The 22,161-nt window shown below is 42.2% G+C and overlaps 1 protein-coding gene across 1 annotated transcript; it reads left to right on the top strand.

Moving 5' to 3' along the window:
* The first annotated feature begins 296 nt into the window (after positions 1 to 296).
* kdm6bb (lysine (K)-specific demethylase 6B, b) lies at positions 297 to 20,903 on the top strand. The gene is made up of 20 exons (XM_038707900.1): positions 297 to 864; positions 5,820 to 5,943; positions 7,007 to 7,063; positions 7,351 to 7,570; positions 7,676 to 7,915; positions 7,995 to 8,150; positions 8,216 to 8,500; positions 8,780 to 11,301; positions 11,424 to 11,550; positions 12,349 to 12,454; positions 13,457 to 13,662; positions 14,948 to 15,093; positions 15,182 to 15,250; positions 15,337 to 15,485; positions 15,614 to 15,728; positions 15,828 to 16,015; positions 16,148 to 16,289; positions 16,375 to 16,501; positions 16,590 to 16,760; positions 17,899 to 20,903. Exons 2-20 carry the CDS (start codon positions 5,825 to 5,827, stop codon positions 17,920 to 17,922), a joined length of 5,169 nt encoding a protein of 1,722 aa, XP_038563828.1. The 5' UTR covers positions 297 to 864; positions 5,820 to 5,824; the 3' UTR covers positions 17,923 to 20,903.
* Positions 20,904 to 22,161: the final 1,258 nt, after the last annotated feature.

Genomic DNA, 22,161 nt, shown 5'->3' on the forward strand with positions numbered 1-22,161 from the left:
CAAAGACTTGTAGGCCCTCCCTCGTGAACCCAGAGCTGTTAGCCCCACCTCCCTCGGTCGTCCTAGTCACTTGACATTTGAGCTCAGGCAACACTCGCAGCCTCTCTGTCACCATTCCACTCTGCCTCGCTTCCCAGTTTATCCCGAAAGACACCTGGGCAGACAGCTCCGCAAGGTCTAAGCGTTTCCCAACAGTGATGTGTGTTGTTTCTTCAAGCTCCTTCTTCTTTAATTAATTAAGTATTTTCTGGTATATTATTAGAAATGTGGCAATGAGGAAGGGGGCAGGAAATGTCACACTGCTGTCACAGTGGACAGATTAATGATGGCAGTCTGATCAAGTGCATGTGTATTTTTTGCACAAATATGTAAATCCATTATAACATTGCATTCAACGTAAAACAAGTGTCGCACATTGCAGATATTGTGGGGGAACAAGTATCCGCTCGAGAACTACTCATGTACAGCTACGTCTCGCACAAATATTGTACATATACACACACACAAACAGAGAGAGAGGAAGAGGGAAATAAAGTGCACCCTCCATGCCTCTGTCTGCTGTGTTTCCCCTCCTCCAGCCGAGTCGACTGCAAAACGTGAGCGATAAAAACATTCTCGCCCGCTCATAGGCTCCTGTCTCGTGATTGGCAGCTCGCTGACCCGCCTCGCCGGTCTCTGTACATGGATCGGTCTGCTACGAGAGCCCGAGCATCAGAGAGTGGAGTGGAAACAGGAAGAGGAGGAGAGGGGAAGAAAGGAGCCAGAGGAGAGAGGATCGGGTGAGACAAGGTGGCGAGGAGTGAAAGAGAGGAAAAGGGGAGCAGAGGGACGTGTGGACCGAACAGAACAAAGACCATAAAGGAGGTAAAAACGGGGGGCTACAGAGGAGCAGCTTGATGTGCTGTTTGCTTGTGGCTTAATGTAATTGTACTGCATGTATTGTCACAGTGTGGCAGAAGTGGGGGCTCCTGTTTCTTTTCTGTTCGTCAACTGTTTGTTTGTCCTTGTGCATTTGCCGTGTGTAATTGTTCTGAGCGATCTGTCTTGGCTGAACATACTGCAGTGTGTGTCTGCAGACTGTGCTGCACGTTCATGCATGAAGCTCTCTCTCTCTCTCACACACACACAGGCACAAACACACACAGAAACGTGCACACATGTAATGCTCACATGCAGACCGATGCAGACAGTGCAAAGGCAGAAATGTGAAATGATGAAGATAGGTAAGGGGAACTGATGTGGTTACACTTGTGGTCACATTTGTGCTCTGTGGAACGTTTAACTGTTGAATATCAGGCTGTGTATGTGTGTGTATGTGTGTGTGAGGTTTACAGTAGAAAGAAGCTACAGCCTTACCAAGTGTGATGATTAATCTTCATTTAGAGCAATGTCCAAACTGTGTCACTGACAGTACTTGGCTCCACTGAAAGTTCAGCTCAGTCTGTTAAACATTTCTCACACGGAGACCTTTTTGTCTTTATATATTTTTTTAGAAAATAATTGACTCAGACGTTAATTTCTAAGTTCTTTAAAATAGAATAACCAAAGGGTATGTAGGGTAACTGTCACCTGCATACAACATTCACCCAGTGCATGCTTTTTCAGTTGCTTTGATTGCCAGCGTGGGTAACCACCTGGACGTGCAATTCTAGGTTACCAATCCTCACACAAGCCAGCTGTCTGACACACACACACACACACACACACACACACACAAACACGTGCTTCCAGTGCCTTATTCAAACCTGTTAACCTGCTTCATTGTCTTTCTTCACGAAAAGCTGTACATTTTGCATTGTTTGCAAAAGACACGCCTCTATCCTGTTCTTGACCTTGCCTTGGTACATTCCAGCACCCCTTGGAGGGCTGTGCTTTATGGAGCATACACCGGTAGAAGCTGCTAGAAAGGGAGAAGGGGATATAGCAGAGTTAAGTGGGGCTGCAGGGATGTTATTTTTAGAAATGTGATTGATATTCGGCTCATACTGTACGCTCTTTCTCTGTGATCGCAATGCTATTTCCGGCCTGAATCCAATAAAATCACACATGTGCATGCATTCAGGGGTGGGCTGTCTGTCCAGGCTCTGTCCGTCTGTACATTGTCGCTGCTTACTTCCACTCCCATCTGTTCTGTTCATGTCTCTGCTCCTTGTATTTGCTAGCTTAGGAGCCACCAGAGACGGGCCTGGTCTGGTGCAGCACATCCTTCCTTTTATGGTATAGGATCAGTATCCTTCTAAGTCTCACACACACACATAAAGCCTCAGCAGGAGATGCACATCTGCAGTGGTTCACTGCAGCTAGCGAGCAGTTCCCGATAGTGTGAGATAGGCAAGGATGTGACAGACTGATGATTTGTCCAAATGAGGACACAAATTGGAGTGTGTTTGCAGAACTGCAGCGGTTCTTCACTCCTGTTTTTTATTCCACTGGATGAAGGTTGCACGTGAGAAGAGTGAACAGAGAAAAGATAGAAATGTAGAAGTATACATTAAATGCTATGGACTTCCTCCATTTCCTCCCTCTCTGTCTCTATGTCAAAATCACACACACACATGCAATCACTCCCCTCCTTGCTTGAGGCCTTGCTACCAGCTCTAGGACTAAATGATATCATCGGTTGCCACGGATACAAGGACACAGCGTGCAGAGAAAAGGGAGGGTGAGGCATAGGCAGAGCCATACACATAGCCTGAAGCAGAAAGGAAGAGGCTGGGATACTGGGTATTAAGACAGACAAGGAAACAAGTAGCCAGGATAGCAAAGGCAATGGGGCAGGGGCAGGCCCACAAAGAGGAAAGACAGGAGAATAGAAAACTTACCAGTCTGGCAAAGGTTACTTGCCCTCTTCTTCCTTTCCCCTCTTTCCTACATCTCATTTCATTCTCTGTCTTTGTCTGGAGAGCTGTTGCAGGAAATGAGCGCCAAGAATAAAAAGAAAGAGAATGGCAGCAATACCTAAGGGATGAATGAGAGATGCTGCCCTTGATTTGAAAAAAATAAAACTTTCCTGTCTTGTACATCTATGCACCAAGTCACTATGGTATTTCCTCACTCTACACTATGTTTGATTGCCAGCTAGTGGAGGATGAGCATGTCTATTTAAAGGGATCTGAGTCTGCATGGTTCTGCTGTCTTGCTAGACAGCATCATGTAGACCAGAGTCTGTCTCCCCCCTTTTCTCTCTCATTACTCCAGGCAAGGTAAAACCGGTTATAGGGATGCACATGCACGCATGCTCTTAGGTTTCAAATAAATGTCTGCAATTGACACTCAGCAATCAGGACTAGCGTGGTGAAATAAAAGGGCAGACAGCAGAGATGTGAAAGGATGCATTGCTTTCCCTCTGTGGTGACAAAGAGATGACCAGGGTTTCCTTTGTGAAGGAAGCAGACTGAGGAGTGCAGACAGTAGGTTTAACTTACCATCAGGTGTCAACTAATCAACCATCAGTATAACGAAATATTGTATTTGTAAAGCATAATATGTGCACAAATAGTTCATTATGCAAGTCATGACCAGAATTGTAATGCCTCAGTAGTAAAACCCTAATTTTATACAGCTGGCATTGGACAAAATACACTACTATACTGTATTGGTTCGATTGCACATTCTTGAGAGTTTACTGCAACTTAACCCCTTTTGCACATGACATCATTTGGCTGTGGAGCAAAAATTCTAGATGTGTGGAATTAACCCTGCACAGATGGGTTTAATACTGGAAGCACAGAGCCACTGTTGTGTAGAGAAAAATTTAAGCTGCTGTTGACTGACAGCTCCTCTTACAGCACTGTAACAAAAGTGTGCTCCAGTGTGCTACAGGGAGGGTCTACAGCAGATGCTGTCTGTGTAATGTTGCCCAAATACGGGTTAAAAGCACATTAAGGTGTCTTGTCAAAGAAACGGGGAACTTGCAACGCTGTGTCTAAAACTGTTTTAACGCTGCATAAACCTAGAAACACAGTTTACAAGTTGTCGGCATAAATTAAGCGCATAGTGAACGTATTCATCACAATTCAGCATTTCCAGCGATGGAACAGCAAGATAAATTGCCATTCTGAGACACAACTCAAACAGGCAAAAAGTCGTACAACCAGGCTCCCAAGCAAAGAAAGCATTAACGTAGCTGATGAAGAGGTTATTTCAGCGTTAGCAGAGAATTGTAGAAGCTCTGAAAGCTGGTCTCTCAAAAAGCAGAGTGGAACAGGACATGAGGACGACAGGATTATAGTGGATATAACAACTGATGGCACACACTAAAGTGTTGTATGTTAGGATAAAGGCATGCACTTATATTTTTCTGTATGTCAGTGCAACATTTTATGTACATAAAGGCCTTTTGTGTCTTCTTTCTACTCAAAAAAATGAATCTTAATGCAGTTAACTCTAAAAAACCTAAAGCCACAGCAGCAAGAACTGTCTGGCTTCAGTTGCTCTAGCAACTGGTTGGAAATGGAATCCTGAAGAGGTGCCTCACTTAGCTCATTCAGCACTCACAGAAAGGTTATTATAGCACAGCTGCAGCAGTCTTACCACAAACAAACCTACGTGAAACAAACGCACAAAACAAATGTACCACTAGGGAAGTGGTAAAATGTTGCACAGCAGTTCTTCATAGAATTTATGAATAGCTGCGGGAAATGAACGCATATAGAGGCACATCCCATCACTGGTACAGCAATGCTCTCTTCAGCATGCAAAGACGATCTTTACATGGTAAGCTCACTTCAGTGCTATATACTGTGCGCTGAAGTGTTTGGCAGCAGCAAGAGAGACAGTGAGATCTTGTCTGTCCACGGTAAAAGAGACAACTGGACGCTATTATAAAAAAACTATATCAATTACAGTGTGCAGAATAGGCAGTGGAGGCGAAGGATTAGAAATTGTGATCAGACAATAAGCGATTTCCTTGACAGCCAACCACCTGACCTGGCATAGTGGTTCAGTACTCAGCGGGAAGCAACAGAGCTCACTGTGCTTCTGGAAGTTAGTGTACATGAAGCAAATGAGAGGTAGAAGCATAGATCTACTGACCTAGCAGCCGATGATGAATGGTGAGAGGGGATGGAAGCGGGGTGCTGTTGATTTGAGACCTATTCACAGTTCTGTGAGAGAAATAAAGAAACCGGGCTTGTACTGTACGGGGAAGAAAAACGCCACAGCAGCCCACTCTGTTTTTTTTTCTCTTTTCTTTGTTCTTAAAATGAGGTTGCCATGGTCCTTCGTCCTATTGCCATGTTTTTTTCCCTGTCACTGGATGGCCACTGGCTGGGGTGGCTGCTGGGTAGCAGTGATTAGAGAGAGGCTGAATGAATGCAGCTCTGGCTGAGGGGTGATATGACCGCTGAACAGATACAGTGCAGCAGAAAATTCAGCATGAAGGAATAAAATCTACCACAGAACGTCACATAGGTGTCGATGTAAATCCCAGCCTCAGAAGGATAAAAAGTTATTCTGCCAGAACAAAATCAATTACTGTGTGGACATGGGATAGAAATACATGTTTCTCGCTCTCTAGTCAGATACAGCTTGTATCTCTCAACCATGTGTCTAGTGCACAGTCTGTTTTTTGCGCTCAAATGTGAAGTAGAGTGCCCTGACAAACCAAGTCTGGTGACCACAGAACAATTGTTTCTGTCTCTGTACTTTGTGTGTTTACAATGTGCACCGCTGACCTGATTGGATGAAAGTGGCAGCACTTCCATGTTGCATTTTATGTAGTCGGACATTCTTTAAAGGAGACATCATGTTTACTTATTTGTTCATGTATTTATTCAAAATCTGAACACCATACACATTAAACAACATCTGTGTTTCAGGCTGCATGTATCACCCGGTCGAGCTGTACTCTGGCCGTAACACATGGGGCTCCTATCCTGCTGGAGGACCTAACAGAGGACAATGGGCTCCTGTAAATGGTCGCCCCTGGAGCCACACACAAAGGTGCACAATCACAACAGTCACACACACACAGTGTTACCTTTTTATTTCTAAAAGGAAAGAAGTCCATTCTCAGGGGAATGCATATCATTTCAGATGCAGTGGATATAGCCTCTTATTGTATACTGTATTTACTCCCTAATGTAGTTTTTCTCATTTCTTAACTGATCATAAAACCAAGACTTTCAAAACTTTAACCTTCATTGCAGTCAAAGGGGACATTGATGTCTGTAACAGTTAAGAAAGCAGATACAATAAAAATCCAACTGACACCTAGATACGTAGTTGGGGAAAAAATGGCCGAAGCCCTCCTGAAAAGAACTGAAACTCAGTGGGAGTGGTTAGTGGGACAGCTTGAACTTCCCCAACAAGGGTCATTCTAGCAGGTGGGACTCCAGCCTTTGTTGTCTAGGTTGATGCAAGATAAGCACCACTTTAAGGGACTGACTGATGAACTGAAACTGTGATGAGAATATTCATGAAAAGCTCTCACTTCAGCTGCAGCTGTGAGCGTGAGCCCATCTGCAGTTTAAACAAGCAGGACTCTGGTGGATGAAACTAAAACTTCTCCAGCTGAGAGAAGCCTCAATCTGACCATACAGCTGCAGCAGCTCATTAATATGACTGTCTTTGTAGCTGTATCTGGTTGTCGTTTTGGCAATAGCAACAACTGTGACTCTGATAAAGAGGTGTGACTCCCCAACACTGTATAAACAACTAAACAATAAATAATTATTATTACCATATCAAAATGTAATCCAATCCAGCAGAGAAACAGTGAACAGTCTCCTTTCAATGTGAAATTAAAGACCTATTAAAGATATTAAGTAAGATAATATTAAAAAAGATTATGCTAAAAGTTGCTAAAAACAGATGACCCTGAAGTTCAGTCTCAATTTTGAGTGTTGCAAATTTAGCAATCATCAACCTTTGATTAAGACCTTCAAAGAAACCACAGAGAAACTGATGACTTCAATCTGACTTCAAGACCACTAGCAACAAGATTCAGAGCTCCCAGAATTGTTTTATTCTCACATTAGCGGTATGTTTTCTTTCATTACTACAGATGCCAAGAAGGCCGCAATCAGTCACATCATCCCCCATCAAGTCGTCTATTTAATAGGTGAGTAGAACAGTGTAAACATCATTCTTACACTGTAAATATATTGCTTATAGCGCAGATAATTTATGTACGGCAATGCATCTGTTACAGAAAACACTTGCATTAATAAAGTGTAGCTTTTTAAGACAGTTGCAGAGCCAACCTCACTTGTACTTGCCACACGCAGCAGAACAGTACAACTCTTGATTCCATGGATATGTATATTCCCTTGGTGTACGAAATACCATTTGTGCCCTCCATCATTGTTTACAGTATGTGTTGCTTAGTTGAGTTGGTCTTTTGCTTAGGGGGGAGAGAACAGTCAGCCATGTCCAGGACAAGGGTATCTCTAAGGGTCACAGGCAGCCTCTACGCCTCTGGGATGGTAAAGAGCGGCCCTTTGAGGCCCAGAACTGGCATCACAACTCCGCACGCTCATTCCACAACCGTGCTGGCACCAACAACGGTTATCTAACAGGACCAGGAGAGCGCCACGGAAACTGGGACAACAATGTCAGCAACTCTGTGGTGAGACCTGCAGACAAGAACAACATTGCTTTCAAAAGAGTTCATGTTGTTATTGGAACTAGAAATGTGTCATTGTTTGTCCTTTTTCTCTTTTTTGACTGTTAGCATGGGGGTCCTCGCCTGCATCGCAACAACAGAGAACTCCAGACCCCACCAGAGAGATGGGCCCCCTCAGACAGGAGCTTTCCAGGCCGAATGATGAACAACAAACCAGGACCCTGGAAACGGCCAACCCCCCACCAGCGGCGAGACCAGCTACACCAGCACAGTCCACTTCCACAGCACCCTTTATCCCCTAGGAAAGAGTGTCCAGCCAAGAGGAGAAGGGACTCTGGCCCCGACCTGGTATAGTTTGTTGGTTTAGCACAACAAACTTTGATTCTAGTATTCTAGCATGACAGCATGTTTTTGCTTCTCTGTTTAGCCATCTCACCCAGGATCAAGGCATTTACCTTTACTTGTCCGTGCCCTGTCACCACCTCGCCATCACCGCTGCAACCAAGATGACTGGAAGCCTCCTAATGACAGGGGGGGTCCTTGCCACCTCTCTGACCACAGGACCTCAACAACACAGCAACAGGTAAGCCTAGAATCCTTACATGAATACTAAATACGGATGTCTATTAATGGTTTTGAAATTTGCAGGAAACCTCTAAACTGCGAGCTGGAGGACATGGCTTCAGTAACAGTAACCTAGCAGGTCTAAACCAGAGTTCTGGCAGCAGACCTACACATCATGGAAGCAGAGGGAAGGCAGACCGGAAAATCTCGTCTTCACCAGCAGACCACACCCGTGTGCCTTACAGCCACCAAAACCATAATTACCACTATCAACGGCACACAGGCCACCCCAGAGCCCTACAGCACAACACAACGCTACACCCTCATGAGGAAAAGGACTCACGGAGCCATCACCACAAACAAAGCACAGTGAGAAATGCATGATATCTATCTGTTTTTTCAGATTCATCCAAGTTCTCTATTACACTCTGTACATTTACTAAATAGGTGTAATGTGTCCAAATAAATTTTTCTCTACCTTTCTTCATCTCAAAACTGTTTTTCTGACATTGCATCAGGCCTAAGTTTCTATTAATCTTATTATTAATGTGAGTATAACAGTGTGTATATATACAGTATATGGTTCTATGCAATTGAGTGTCCTACCCTTCAACAAAAGTCTAAACGGATATAATGCTAACTCTGCAGGAACCTCAGCGCACTCATCAAAGGGGAAATTCAAGGGATCCAGCCCTCTCCAAGTCTTTTGGTGCAGACTCTCCCCCCTATTCATCCCTCCTGTGCATTCCTAAAGATGGAGGCTCTACTGCCAGCAGTCCACGTACCCCTTCCAGTCCGTCTTCATACACGGTGGCCAGTGGCAGAAAAGATCCATCAATTATTCATCAGTGTAGTCCTAGCCTCAGTGGACAGCAGAACCTCCAGGGAAGCCCTAATCATGCCCCGAGAGCTTGCCTGACATCTGCCACATCACTTACATCTCACGCCGGTCCAAAATCCAGACTTTCAGACGTCAAAAACAGAAAGGCCCTCTGCTCACGACTGTCCCCCCACAGCAGATCAAGGGCAAAAAAGCCTGAGATGGAGCTGGAAGAACACAAAAAAACTGATAAGCTGGTGAAAAAGGAGAGAAAGAGTGAAGAAAGAAAAAGGCGGAAGAAAAAGGAGGAAAAAAGGTTGGCAGAGAGAAAAAAGAAGAGGGATAAAGCAGCAAAGAAGGAAAGAAAGTTAGGCTTGAAAACTAAAGTCACGGAAGAGGAAATGTTTACTTCCATCTCTACTTCCAGCTCTTCAGGAGAGGCCAAATTGAGCGAAATGGAGACTACAACTCTTTACCCAGAGACCCAGGGCCAGTCACCACCCAAACGCAAGCACAGGGTGAGGAGTGAACGAGCAGGGAGGACACACAGGCCATCCACAAATACTCCTCTTCCCAGCTACACTTCACCACTGCCATCCTCAAAATCTGAAAGTCACAGGAGTCCCCCACAACTCCCTGTAAAGGAACAGAAACTAAAACAGTTTCTTTCGAAGAACACCAGCCCTAGCCAGACCAGAACCAGACCAAAAGCAAAGCCTGATGATACACTCCCCTCCCTTTTATGTAAAGCCTTAGCCCCTCTCAGTACAGCATGTTCTGTTAGCTCAGAGCAGCCCATCCGTGGTCATGAAGATGGGCAGGGAGGGGTTCTCAATGCCCCAGACCTACAGCCTGTGGCCGTGATGGGATGTTTGAGGGAAATGGGAGACAGTCTTGCGAATACCCCTCCTGTTCTCAGCTGGCAGGGCTCTCCAGTGTCATCTCTGGGAGAAGATGAGGAGGAGCTAGAAAGGGGAGTGATAAGTAGACCTGTCCTCCAGCCCAGCCCCACACAGTGCATCTCTCCTCTTCCCGTCAACAGTGAGAGCATTGATGATATGAATAAGGAGCTTTGTGAAAGTACACTGGCTGATTATTCTCACAATGGCATGTCTGAAATCTTTGATCCACCTTGTATAATTGAACCGGTTTCTGAGGAAGAAAATGAAGAAGAGGTGGACAGCAGCGGGGAAGCTTCTGGCTCTCTCCTTCATGAGCTTCGCCACCATGACACAGGTTTGGATGATGTCTTCAAGAGCCTGGCCACCTTTCTCGGAGGCCAGAGGATGACATGTCGAGGCGGTCCGTTTGGGGGGCCTCCTGCTGGCACCACTAGAGGAGTGAAGTACTCCTCCTCTCTTGCATTGGGGCCAGAGATCCACTGTCATGAGGATCAGGATTTTTCCCCCAGATCAGATCCCACTGCATCCTCCAAACCCGGTAATCAATCACCTACCTCAGACACACTTCTGAAACCCCAAAGTCTGGATGCCCTGGTGCAGGAGAAGCAGGAAGCAATTGAGAAAGACATAAATTCGAAACAAGAGAGTAAGGTCATGGAGATCCTCACTGAGAGAGCCGAGTCATCTCTTTTGGATGGGTCACTGAGTGCAAAGCTGAGACTGACCACAACACATACAGCCTCTTTCACCAGCCTCATTACTGTGTCCACCAAGGAAGAGAGAGGAAAGGGCAAAGAGGCCGAACACACAGACGCAGACAGAAAAAGAATTCAAAAGACCAAGGATGGAGGAAGAGAAGGGGAGATCAAGATTAAGATAAAGACGAAAGAAAGCAGTGTCACCTGTCCTAAAAACAAAGCAAAAGAAATAAGGGATTTGGAAAAAACGGATGTTTCATCCTCAGTGCTCATCATGTCCAGAAATTCACCCACACCTCTCACAGATATTACTAAGGGCCAGGGTCCTCAGGAAAATCCAACCCCACATGGCAAAGACATCCAGAGAGAAAAAGCAGACACTGGAGACGCTGAGGTAAAGATAATAATAGAGAAGAAGGAAGATGTTGGTGCGTTAGAACATAAGATATCCTCAGAAGCCACAAACACAAATACAGAGACCTCAAGCTCAGTGTCACCTTTAACAGTCAATAAATCCAAATTGTGTGCGTCCACAACAGCAAGTAAGCCTCCCTGCTCATTAGCTCCGGTTGACCCACTAAAACTGAAAGCGTTGTCCATGGGTTTGTGTAAGGAGCTAAAGATCCTCTTAATTAAAATGGAGAGTGCTGGAAGACAAACATTCAACATTTCAGAGGTGGAGGAGCAAAGAATCCCGCTTTCCACGATCTGCATCAAAAACACAGCCACTGAAGTGATCAAAGCTTGCAAGTGAGTACTCAAAGAGACAAATTGACCTTTGGTCTGGGCCTCTCCTTAAACTAGGTGTAGTAGGTTTTACATCAAGCTGCTCCTCATGATGCATTTTGTCTCTTTTTGTCATCTTTTTCCAGGGGGACCAGAGTGAAGGGACAATTCAAGGAGTCGTACCTGCTTCCCGCCTTCTCTGTTAAACCTAATATTGCCATTGCAATCCCCATTCCTCGAGAAAAGCTTAACCCTCCTACGCCAAGCATCTATGTGAGTGCAGATAGGCTGGTATAATCAAAAGGATCCAACCGAAGTAAAATCATCAAGTTCTGAATTCAAAAAACTAGTTTTTAGCCTTGCACAAGTGGTTCTAGGGGTGGCAGCAGGCCCACCACTTTGCTCCTGAAGTGTCTCGATCGGTTTGATGGATTGGCACAATATTTGGTACAGATGTTCATGTTGCCATCAGGACGAATTGTAAGGCCTATAGTGATCCCTTAACCTTTCATCGACTGCCAAAATTTGATTTAGTCTAATACTTTGGTTTATGACTGATAAATACTCGCAAAACTTAAGACATTCCCATCAGCCACAGCTGTACATTGTGTTTAGTGCTAACTAGCAAATGTTAGCATGCTGACACGATAAACTAAGATGGTGAACATGGTCAACATTATAAAACATAATAAATATAATATATATAAATATAACATCAGCACGCTAGTATTATACTTGGGAGCATGTTAGCATGCTGATGTTAGCATTTAGCTCAAAGCGCAGCTGTGCCAAAGCACAGCCTCACAGAGCCCGTAGTATGGCTGCAGACTCTTAGTCTTGTTCTTATATGAATAAAGGACTTCACCACCATAACTCTTTGAATTACTTGAAATCACTTGAATTATTTCTTGGATCGTTTCTCGATAGCAGCAGAGAGAGCTGCCTTATCATACCTTGTTTCAAGACATCAACAGGTTTCCAACGTACTGTCAGTATTTTTCATTCGTTTTCAAGATTCAAAATTTTTTTCTTTGCTACGTTCAGATGTTCATAATAGTGTTTCTTCCACAGTTGGAGAGCAAGAGGGATGCCTTCTCTCCAGTTCTGCTTCAGTTCTGTACGGATCCCAAAAACGCTGTGACTGTTATTAGAGGACTTGCTGGCTCCCTCCGCCTTAGTAAGTTTATACACATTTATCTCAACTAAATGACCCCAGTCCTATTAAGTCCAACAGAATTTAACAAATTCCACTCACCCTCAATGGTTTTTTGGTGATTAGTACACATTGTAATTAATTAGGGCCTTTTGTTTATTGTTTTGTGAAAATTGTCGTGCAAGGACCAGGGAAAGAGAAAGCGAAAGGAAAGGAGGGATTGATTATTCAGATAAAAATGTAGATTATCCTACAACTGTGGGGTTTATTTAGGTAAAGTGGATATTTTACACATGACATTTGATATTTTTGGTTATTTCTGCACTGATAACATGTGAAGTCAATCTTTCAGCTCTCTGGGCACCATGTATGAGAGCTGCATCTGTCATAATCATTGTGAGAACAATCTGCAAATGCAGGGTTGCGCAGTACAATTGCTGCCCCCCTTCATGAGTCACATAATGTGCTTCTGCGTAATGAGTACTGTAGGCACTATTGATTTAAATCGCTAATGTATATTTTTCGTAAGAGCTCATGTGAACAAAAATGGAAAGCCAGCCAGATCTGACAAACAATGCAAAGACTGTCGGTTCTAAGAAGTGTTATGTCTTGACAAACTCTGTATAGTCTGCCAATAGGGAAGCATGTGTCCATATTTGAATGCAGACCATGTGTGATCAACCGTGACTATACTGGAGGATTGTTGCTTTGAATTCATTTGCATAATTCATTGTGTATATTTTAACTTATCATCCAGTATACTTAAACTAATCTTATTTGTATTCCTACACTTTTTTTTCTCCATGTCATACTCCATGCCGTATAAAATATGTAAAGCTTAGTGAGAAAATAAATAAATGAATGCAAAATAACTGAGATAACAACCACTTTTTGAGTATTTGAAAATCAAAATGCATTGAGAAATCTCAAAGCCTAAGCCCAAAATTGAAAAAATACAAAGAGTTTGGAAATTCTTATTTATCTGATAATTATCTCTTGCTCTCTGCTTTCTCTTCCCTATGTGAGATCTTGGTTTGTTCTCCACTAAATCCTTGGTGGAGGCCAATGCGGAGCATGCAGTGGAAGTGAGGACGCAGGTTCAGCAGCCCGCTGATGAGAATTGGGATCCCAGTGGTTCGGCACAGGCGTGGCCCTGTGAAAGCAGCCGCTCACACACCACCATCGCCAAATACGCCCAGTACCAGGCCTCCAGCTTCCAGGAGAGCCTGCAGGTAGACATTTTCCCGGCAAACACATGTGCACACAAAGGGCTTGATAATTATTCTTCAGTATAGTTGACGGCATTATTAATTGACTTACACCAGCCTGTATTGCAACTTTCATCCAAATGGAATTAAAAACCAGAAATGCTTGCTTTATAGATATAGGGCCTCATCTAGGACCCACTCGTACAAACAGTTTGTTCTTATGTGACATGTGTGAACAATTTCAGAAAATTTGTGGTATTTACCAATCACCATGTTCTTGTACTTTTATACAATTGTACAATCTTTTATAACTTTCTCCTAGGTACAAATTAAATTCATGAGGGGTCCAGACCTGTTGTTTGAGTCATATAAAGATAGTCTGCCGTTCTTCACAGGGCACAAAGCACACATTTTATCAGAACTCATAACGCCTGAACTCCTAAATTTGGTTTAGTTTAAATATGATACCAAAATTAACTAAATACAATATTCTAGTCACCATATCATCATGATCATCATCATCATCATGGCTTGCCAATTTAGTTTTTATGATTTTAATTTGCATATCTCAGCACAGTTGTTTGGAAAATTCTCTGACTCTGTCTGCTGCCTCAGGCTCTTTATGATCCTCTGTTGCACCCGACAGTGTAACATCACCTACTGTAGGCTATAATATTCTTATGTCTTATATCTCTGTGACCGTCACATCCACCTTGACCCCCTCTCATATCATTTTTTTAGCATGTAATTTCATGTCAAATATGTTGTCTTCATTTCTGTCAAGAGAGAGTCTTCTTTTGACTCTTGGCTAACATTTTTATGAATGAAACCCACAGTCAGAGAGGAACAGATATATTGTGTAAATATTGTTGCATGAGGCCCATTGTACACGACAAATAGCACTACAGGATAAATATAATATACACTACCTGATGGTTTTCTTAGTTAAATAACAATTAGCTGAAAATCTTAGATGTGTGATACTTTCAGGAGGTTTCAGTATATTGTTTTTGTAGCTGAAACTATAATCAACACATATATTTTCAATACAATAATTTCAACTCCTTGCACCATAGCAGTCAGTTATTAAACATTCCTCCTATAATCCTGCAAATTTAGAGCATTTTTCCATAGAAAATCAAAGCAAGCACACTAGCATTTACTAAAGTAACTCTTCAAGATGTATACATGTTTTAATACATTGTCAGCGGTTACGAGAGTATGGACCTCCAAAGTGAACTATGTAATGATGCATCTGTTTTTAGCTGTTGGCCAACCTGTCAGCTAAGCTCATGTAGATGTGTTATAGGAGGAGAAGGAGAGTGAGAATGAAGAGGAAGAAGAGCGGGCCTCAGAGCCACCAGCCAACACAAAAGCTGTTCTGACATTAGCCAACAGTAAAGCCAGTTCGTCTCCCATCTTCAGCAAAGCCCCACCTGCCACCGGCACACCCAGGTCAGTACAAAACTGTGACCTGTGTATGAGGAATTCACTGTTTTGCTGACTTAGCAATTCTAATCTCAGACGTTGTTCCTTTCCCCAGCTCGGAGCAGAAAACTGTTGGAAAGATCATTAAATTTGGGACCAATATTGATCTCTCTGACCCTAAAAGGTGAGATTTTGTTATAAAATTCTGCCTGGTGAGTTCACTGAGGGTCCTTGTCATTTCACATTGCCTATAAAAATTTTTTTCATAAGGTGGAAGCCCCAGCTGCAGGAGCTGCTCAAGCTGCCAGCTTTCATGCGTGTGGAATCCAGCAACAACATGCTCAGTCACGTCGGTCACACCATCCTGGGCATGAACACTGTCCAGCTCTATATGAAGGTGCCAGGCAGCCGCACGCCAGGTCAGTGTGTGTCTGACACCACAGTTAGGATTTAGTGATCCTCTGACTTTAGAAGTGGTCCTTTTTTGTAATGTTTCAAAGAATAGACGTTTTTGAATTAAAACACTTATTCCTGCATTTCCCATCAGGCCATCAAGAGAACAACAACTTCTGCTCGGTCAACATAAATATCGGGCCTGGGGACTGTGAGTGGTTTGCTGTCCACGAGCACTACTGGGAGGCCATTAACAAATTCTGTGAGAAGTGAGTGACGCGGCTGTTAGCTTTAACAAAAGATGCAGAAATAAGCTACAGTATCTGTGCGTGCTAAAAATTGCATTGTTACAAACATGCTTCCTGCAGGCACGGAGTAGACTACCTTACAGGATCCTGGTGGCCAGTTCTGGAAGACCTCTACAGCTCCAACATTCCTGTGTACCGCTTTATTCAAAGGCCCGGAGACCTTGTGTGGATTAATGCAGGGACTGTACACTGGGTCCAGGCGGTGGGCTGGTGCAACAACATCGCCTGGAATGTGGGACCACTCAACTGTAAGTTGCAACTAGGACCAAACAAAGAGGAGAAAAACAGCAGCTGAAAACTTGCTAGTCACAGGCTTTTCTTTGTCTCAAATGCTGCCTACTTCCAGCCTCACCACTGTTTATGTGTTTTTGCTCTGGCAGCCTACCAATATCAACTCGCCCTGGAGCGCTTTGAGTGGAATGAGGTGAAGAAGGTTAAGTCAATCGTTCCCATGATCCACGTTTCCTGGAATGTGGCTCGCACCATCAAGATCAACGACCAGGATACCTTCAAGATGATCAAGTAAGATGCCTCTCTGTGCGCGTCTGTGTATGTTGAGTGTGCGTTTGTTTACATCTGTCGCTATCCGCTCCTCTGTCTCACTCAGACACTGCCTGATGCAGTCCATGAAGCACATCCAAATTCTGCGAGACCAGCTGGTTGCTGCAGGGAAGAAGATCTGTTACCAGAGTCGTGTGAAGGACGAGCCAGCCTACTACTGCAATGAGTGCGACGTGAGTGCCTCGTCCCCTGACGTCGCTGTCTGTCCATACAGACAAACTGTGCTTTTGTGTATGACATGGATGATGTGTGTCTATGCAGGTGGAGGTGTTCGACCTTCTGTTTGTGACCAGTGAGAACAGCAGTAAGAAGTGCTACGTGGTGCACTGTGAGCACTGTGCCCGGGCCAAGAGCCCATCACTGGCAGGGGTAGTGGTGCTGGAACAGTATCGGATAGAGGAGCTGATGAAGACCTACGACAGTTTCATGCTGGTCAGTCTCTCTTTCTTTCTTCTGAGTACAAACAGGGCTCCATATTGCTTCCTTCATAAAACAGTGTTAATTCTTCTATATTGCTTGTCTATATCTATAAGTGCAGGGCTGCAAGCAAAATTAAACGAAGTATTAAAAATTACATATCAGATGTGCCAAAAACATGAAATCATAACTCAGATGAGGTAAAGAACACTGATTTTGCATGTTTTAGTCCATTATCTAGTTTTTATGCTTACTTTACATTACTCTAGGCCATTTTCCAGAGAGTTTTTGGTCAGTGGAATCATTCCTTCTCCTGTCTGTACTAGTTGAGAAGAAATATAAATCTAATGGAAATGAATAACACAAATCAAGTGGCTAGTACCACAAAGAGTGAATTCAATAAAAAAAAAACATCAGCTGAACTTTAGAATTTAGCTTTTTTACACAAAATCTTGTGGAATTTTTATTAGGAGGGGATCGCTTTTCGACTAGCATGAACAGGAGGAATGATTACAGAGACCAAAAACTGTTTCAATGTACAGATTTTGAGCCAGCAAGAAACAGCAACTCTTTTTAATTGAAGAAACTGCATTTCATCCTTTAACAATATTGACGCTTGCCTTTGTTTGCTTTCCTTTTTGGTAGCAAACGATAACATTTACCACACTACAGAAGGAGATTTTTTCAAAACTGCCTCTGTCAAACACTGTGGTGGATTACCTTTCCATAGCAAATTGAAAGTGGATTTTCATACCCCTTTGCTCATAAAGATGATGTGTAGTTAACATGCTTAAACATACAAAACCACAAGTGTGCCTCTTTACCTGATGGCTGCATTAAGATCTGTTAAATACATACGTGATAAAGCATACAGTATATCATCCATTCTCACATGATTTTTAGGTTCGAGTTTGTGTTGGAGTCAAAAAGTTCATTTAAACTTCACAATGATGCCGTTCATGCCGGAAAGCATACTTAACCATGAGCCACGTATGTGTTTTGTGCATATTAGATATTGTGTAGATGCGCTGTTTCCATTGTTTCTAATTGTTTGCATATCACAACTTCATGTGCAGACACACGCACAGACACACACAGCTTTGTCACGTGGCCATTTGAGCTCTGTCTCTTCCACTTTTTCTTCCCCCTCCAGGCTCCATCACCCTTTTCAAAGTGAGGACTCCTCGCTGGTGTCGTTCAGCCATAACCAAAACTCTAATGGCAGCACAAATGTTGTCTTCAAGGCAATCTATTCCTGAAAAACACTCTCTGAATCAGCCAATCACGTTTACTCAGTATTGTTTACATCACACAATAAGGTATGGATACTCAACCAATCCAACTATAGCTCACTGTCTTCCCCATACCAGCTGCCGATTGGACGTGTGTTTTGAAATAGAATGACTAGACTGGTACTTCTCATGAAAAGCATTTCAGATGTGTACGAAAAAAGGAAAAAAAAAAAATAATGTGAGCACTGCTAGCACTGAAAATCAGGTTATATGTTCAACGGACTCAGCTGTGATTCAAAAGCGTCAAGTAGCCGGTTCTGTGTATTAATTCAGGTACTTTTATGCAAATTCAGTAGAACTTTTTTACACCAATCTAGTTATTCTATATGTCCATGAATTTGCTGTGATTCTGTTGTACCAGCAGGGGAATGGCTTCACAGGAGAAGTAGCTGATTGTCACATTTGGCATTGTATTGGTTCCTGTTTTTGTTTGGTATTCAGGTGAACTCTGACACTTGTAATTCCTGTCTGTATACTCTTTGAGGTGCTATTCCAATCTTATTTATTCTCGTTAGATACTTAAAAAGTTTTACCAGCCTAGAAGTACACCACATTGGCCTTGCAAACAGTATTTAGAGGAGAGGTAATTAGTGGTTTAAACACACACAAATAAGGTTTTATGTAAGTGTTAAAAAAAACAATCAAAAACTTTTATCAGTTTCTCTAAAATACGGGTTTACTAGAGGACTAATATGGCTTCATTCTTAGTTGGAAATCAAGTATGTAGATGGAAAAGTTGCTCTTTTGTTTTGCTTGTTTTTTCACAAGTCCAGCTAAATAGTTGTTGGTGTGGTTTCTTTGATACACCCAGAAAACAGACATACTTTGTTTTTTTTATCTTTGGAATGGGATAACAATCCCAGTTTTATACCTCTTTGTTGCTATGTTCTTGTTTCTAGATGACAGAGAAAATAAATTGTAAATTGTGAATGAATTTATGGGATACACAGTGGTGTGCATAGACGTGGTACAGAGAAGGGGAAGTTACCATTGATGTTTGTTTCAATGAAGTGCCCGTTACAGTCTGCAAAAAGTAATATGTCCAAAGAGACACACAATCATAATCTTTGTAATGCAAAAGCCAATGAGGGCAAGCAGATGACAGGACTGAAGGGCACCTCTGAGTTTTCATTTTGCCCCAAACATTCGTCCTGATGAGGCTCATGCACTGCCAGGGGGTTTAGTCTAGTATTTCCAGTTTTAATATGTTGAAGAGCACATGAATTGAGACATGACAAGAAAGGCCCAGTCATCATTTTTAAAAAAACAACATTTACACAGTCCTTCAATAAATGGTCTCATTTTGGTGAGGTTTAGTCCAACCTTTGGCTTTAAATGTTATCATAATGCAAGGGTAGCAAACCGTATACAGCTTCAGAGCAGAGCCTGACCGATACTGGATTTCTGAGGCCGGTACTGAGATTGTTATTTGAGAGTTTAAACAAATCCAATAACAATACATCGACCAATAGCATTTTTTCCCCAAAAAACACACAAAGTAAGCAATTTTTATATGGATCACTTATATTCGCTTTTTAAAAGAAAAGAATAATTGACCAAAATACATACACTGTATTTTACAGTGTAACTTGTCAGTGCATTCTGGTTGACAAGCATACTGCTTCTAAATGCATCAGACTTGTTTGGCATTTCTATACTGCAATTTCTTTTTACTTATCAGCCAACATACACACATACCTGCAATAAGCTAATATTGGACGATATATCGGCCTGGCCATTATCAGTCTAGCTCTGCTTCAAAAGCTTTGGTTCCTACTTAAAATCTGATTATCACTTATCATCACCTACCATTTAAATGGATGTTCAGCATCACTGCTCTACAATCATTCTGATTAAATCCTCACTAATGACATTTTTACCCCTGCCCTCATCAGTCTCTGCACACCATTTAATGTACATAAGGTATCAATTTTCAGGTTTACTAGAAGACTTATGTAGTTTTTCTCAATCGAAAATCTAATTTGTATATGGTCAAATTTGTCCACTTCAGTCACTTGTTTTTGTTGTTGCTGTATTATAATACACCCTAAAAATATCCTGTTTTACTCTAGTTAAAATTACTGCAATGGGAATTTCTTCCCACTTTTATACCTCTTTTTGTTGTCAGTTTCTGGTTTTTGGATTACAGAGAAAATGGAAAATTGTAAATTGTGACATTATTTATACTGTACATGGTTGTTTTCCTATATATTTATTGCATATCAAATGGTACTTCACTTGATAAGGGGCTACAAGGTATTTTAAATGTAGTATGGTCATAATGTGCGGATAGGGGAAGTGCAATCAGGGGGTGGTTTAATTTTCATGGTGCTAGACCCCTCCTTGCCTCTATGCCCCCCCCATTAAACAGCATAATGATGTATGAACATGAGTCAGTTGTACAACTCAAACCAACCGGTTGGTGCTTAGAACCATTTCACCACAATTACTTGTAACAAGAATGGAATGATGTCTTTGTACTGTATCTAACAGATAAGATCTTTTAAACCTTTTTTGCTCCATTGTATGAAATGCATAATCTTGTGAGGCATTAGTGGTTTTATGATGAGCATTAGAAGTAGTTGTAATTCTTGACACTTTTGCAGAGACTTTTAGGGATGTGACATTTAATGACGTCAAAGTTTTGTTTTTTTTGTGTGTCTTGTCCTCATTATTAGTATTATTTGAAGGGTGTAATAATGCTCTCTTTCCTCTCGACTTGTTTGATTTATGCTGCACTGTTGTTTCAAAAAGAACTTGCATAGAAGAAACCCTGAGCCAGACCTGTCTTAAATCCCTCTGTGATTTTTCTGTGACATATTGTATTGTTGTTCAAGAAAATAAAATGTTTTGATAAATTATTCAACAATCAGTCTCTGCCTTTGATTTCCTCTCTAGTTCTCACCAGTTGCCTTCTGGTGTGGAGAGTTAGACTGATACAGTCCTACCTGCAGGTATCCAGGTACGCTCAAAATCATATGCTGGATGGGAGTTTGATCTGTTATCAGCTCCTGAGGACGTAGAGGTGGTTCGCCATCAATTGGAAAGATGGAATGTGAGCAACATTTCTTCCTCTTTCACCGTTGATTGTAGCACATTTCCTGCATGATTCTATATAATTCTGCATATTGTTTCTCATACAGGGCATGAACAGTATCTTACAAAAGTGAGTACACCCCTCACGTTTTTGTAAATATTTGATTATATCTTTTTATGTGACAACACTGAAGAAATGACACTTTGCTACAGTGTAAATTAGTGAGTGCTTGTATAACAGTGTAAAGTTGCTGTCCCTATAAAATAACACATCACACAGCCTCTGATTACACCCCTAAGTGAAAATGTCCAAATTGAGCCCAAAGTGTCAATATGTGGCCACCATTATTTTCCAGCACTGCCTTAACCATCTTGGGCATTAGTTCACCAGAGCTTCACAGGTTGTCACTGGATTCCTCTTCCACTCCTCTATGACGACATTGTAGCAAAGTGTCATTTCAGTGAAAATATATCATCAAATATCTACAAAAATGTGAGGGGTGTACTCACTTCTGTGAGATACTGCATATGTGTTCTGAGACAGACATATTTAGCCCGACTTCATAACTACTTGATAGGCATAAAACTATCTTCTGTGTGAATGGCCTGTGAAAGGGTTGGCGTACTCTGCTTTGTGTAGTAACCATAGACTGTAGAAAATAGGTAGTAATGTAGGTTTCCAGCAACACTGTTTTACTTGAAGATCAGATCTCTACAGATAACTACAAATAAATTAAGCTTTTAGTTTTTTATTACTTTTTTACAATATTGTATATCAGGACTCTGTGTTTTTGCACTCTTGTATTTACCATTATTGTTGTAATATAAATCTATCCGTCTAACAGTAACTGCATGTGCATGTATACTAGGTGAGTCAAAATTAGCTGACAATTCTTAAGCTCCTTGCTCTTTTTGTGGTGACATCCAGTAGATCAGTTGCAGCTGCCCTTTGGTCACAGTCTGCAGCTGATGGCCACTGGGGGGCTCCACTGGACCAGCTTGCTGAAGGCTACCTTCAGAGTTTAAGTTGAGGGAGGACAGAGCATTCATTTTCCCTCCAACATTTTCCTGATACCATCTTGTCAAAG

Source organism: Micropterus salmoides, unplaced genomic scaffold (assembly GCF_014851395.1).
Source record: "Micropterus salmoides isolate LMB-PRFRI ecotype aquatic unplaced genomic scaffold, ASM1485139v1 Ms_hic_scaffold_9, whole genome shotgun sequence".
Lineage (NCBI taxonomy): Eukaryota > Metazoa > Chordata > Actinopteri > Centrarchiformes > Centrarchidae > Micropterus > Micropterus salmoides.

Bases quoted from the DNA above. Each gene is read 5' to 3' on its own strand.
- kdm6bb (XM_038707900.1), top strand. From the start codon at position 5,825: ATGTATCACCCGGTCGAGCTGTACTCTGGCCGTAACACATGGGGCTCC. The intron at 7,916-7,994 runs GTATAGTTTGTT...TTCTCTGTTTAG, and splicing joins GGGACTCTGGCCCCGACCTG to CCATCTCACCCAGGATCAAG. The intron at 16,016-16,147 runs GTAAGTTGCAAC...TTGCTCTGGCAG, and splicing joins GAATGTGGGACCACTCAACT to CCTACCAATATCAACTCGCC.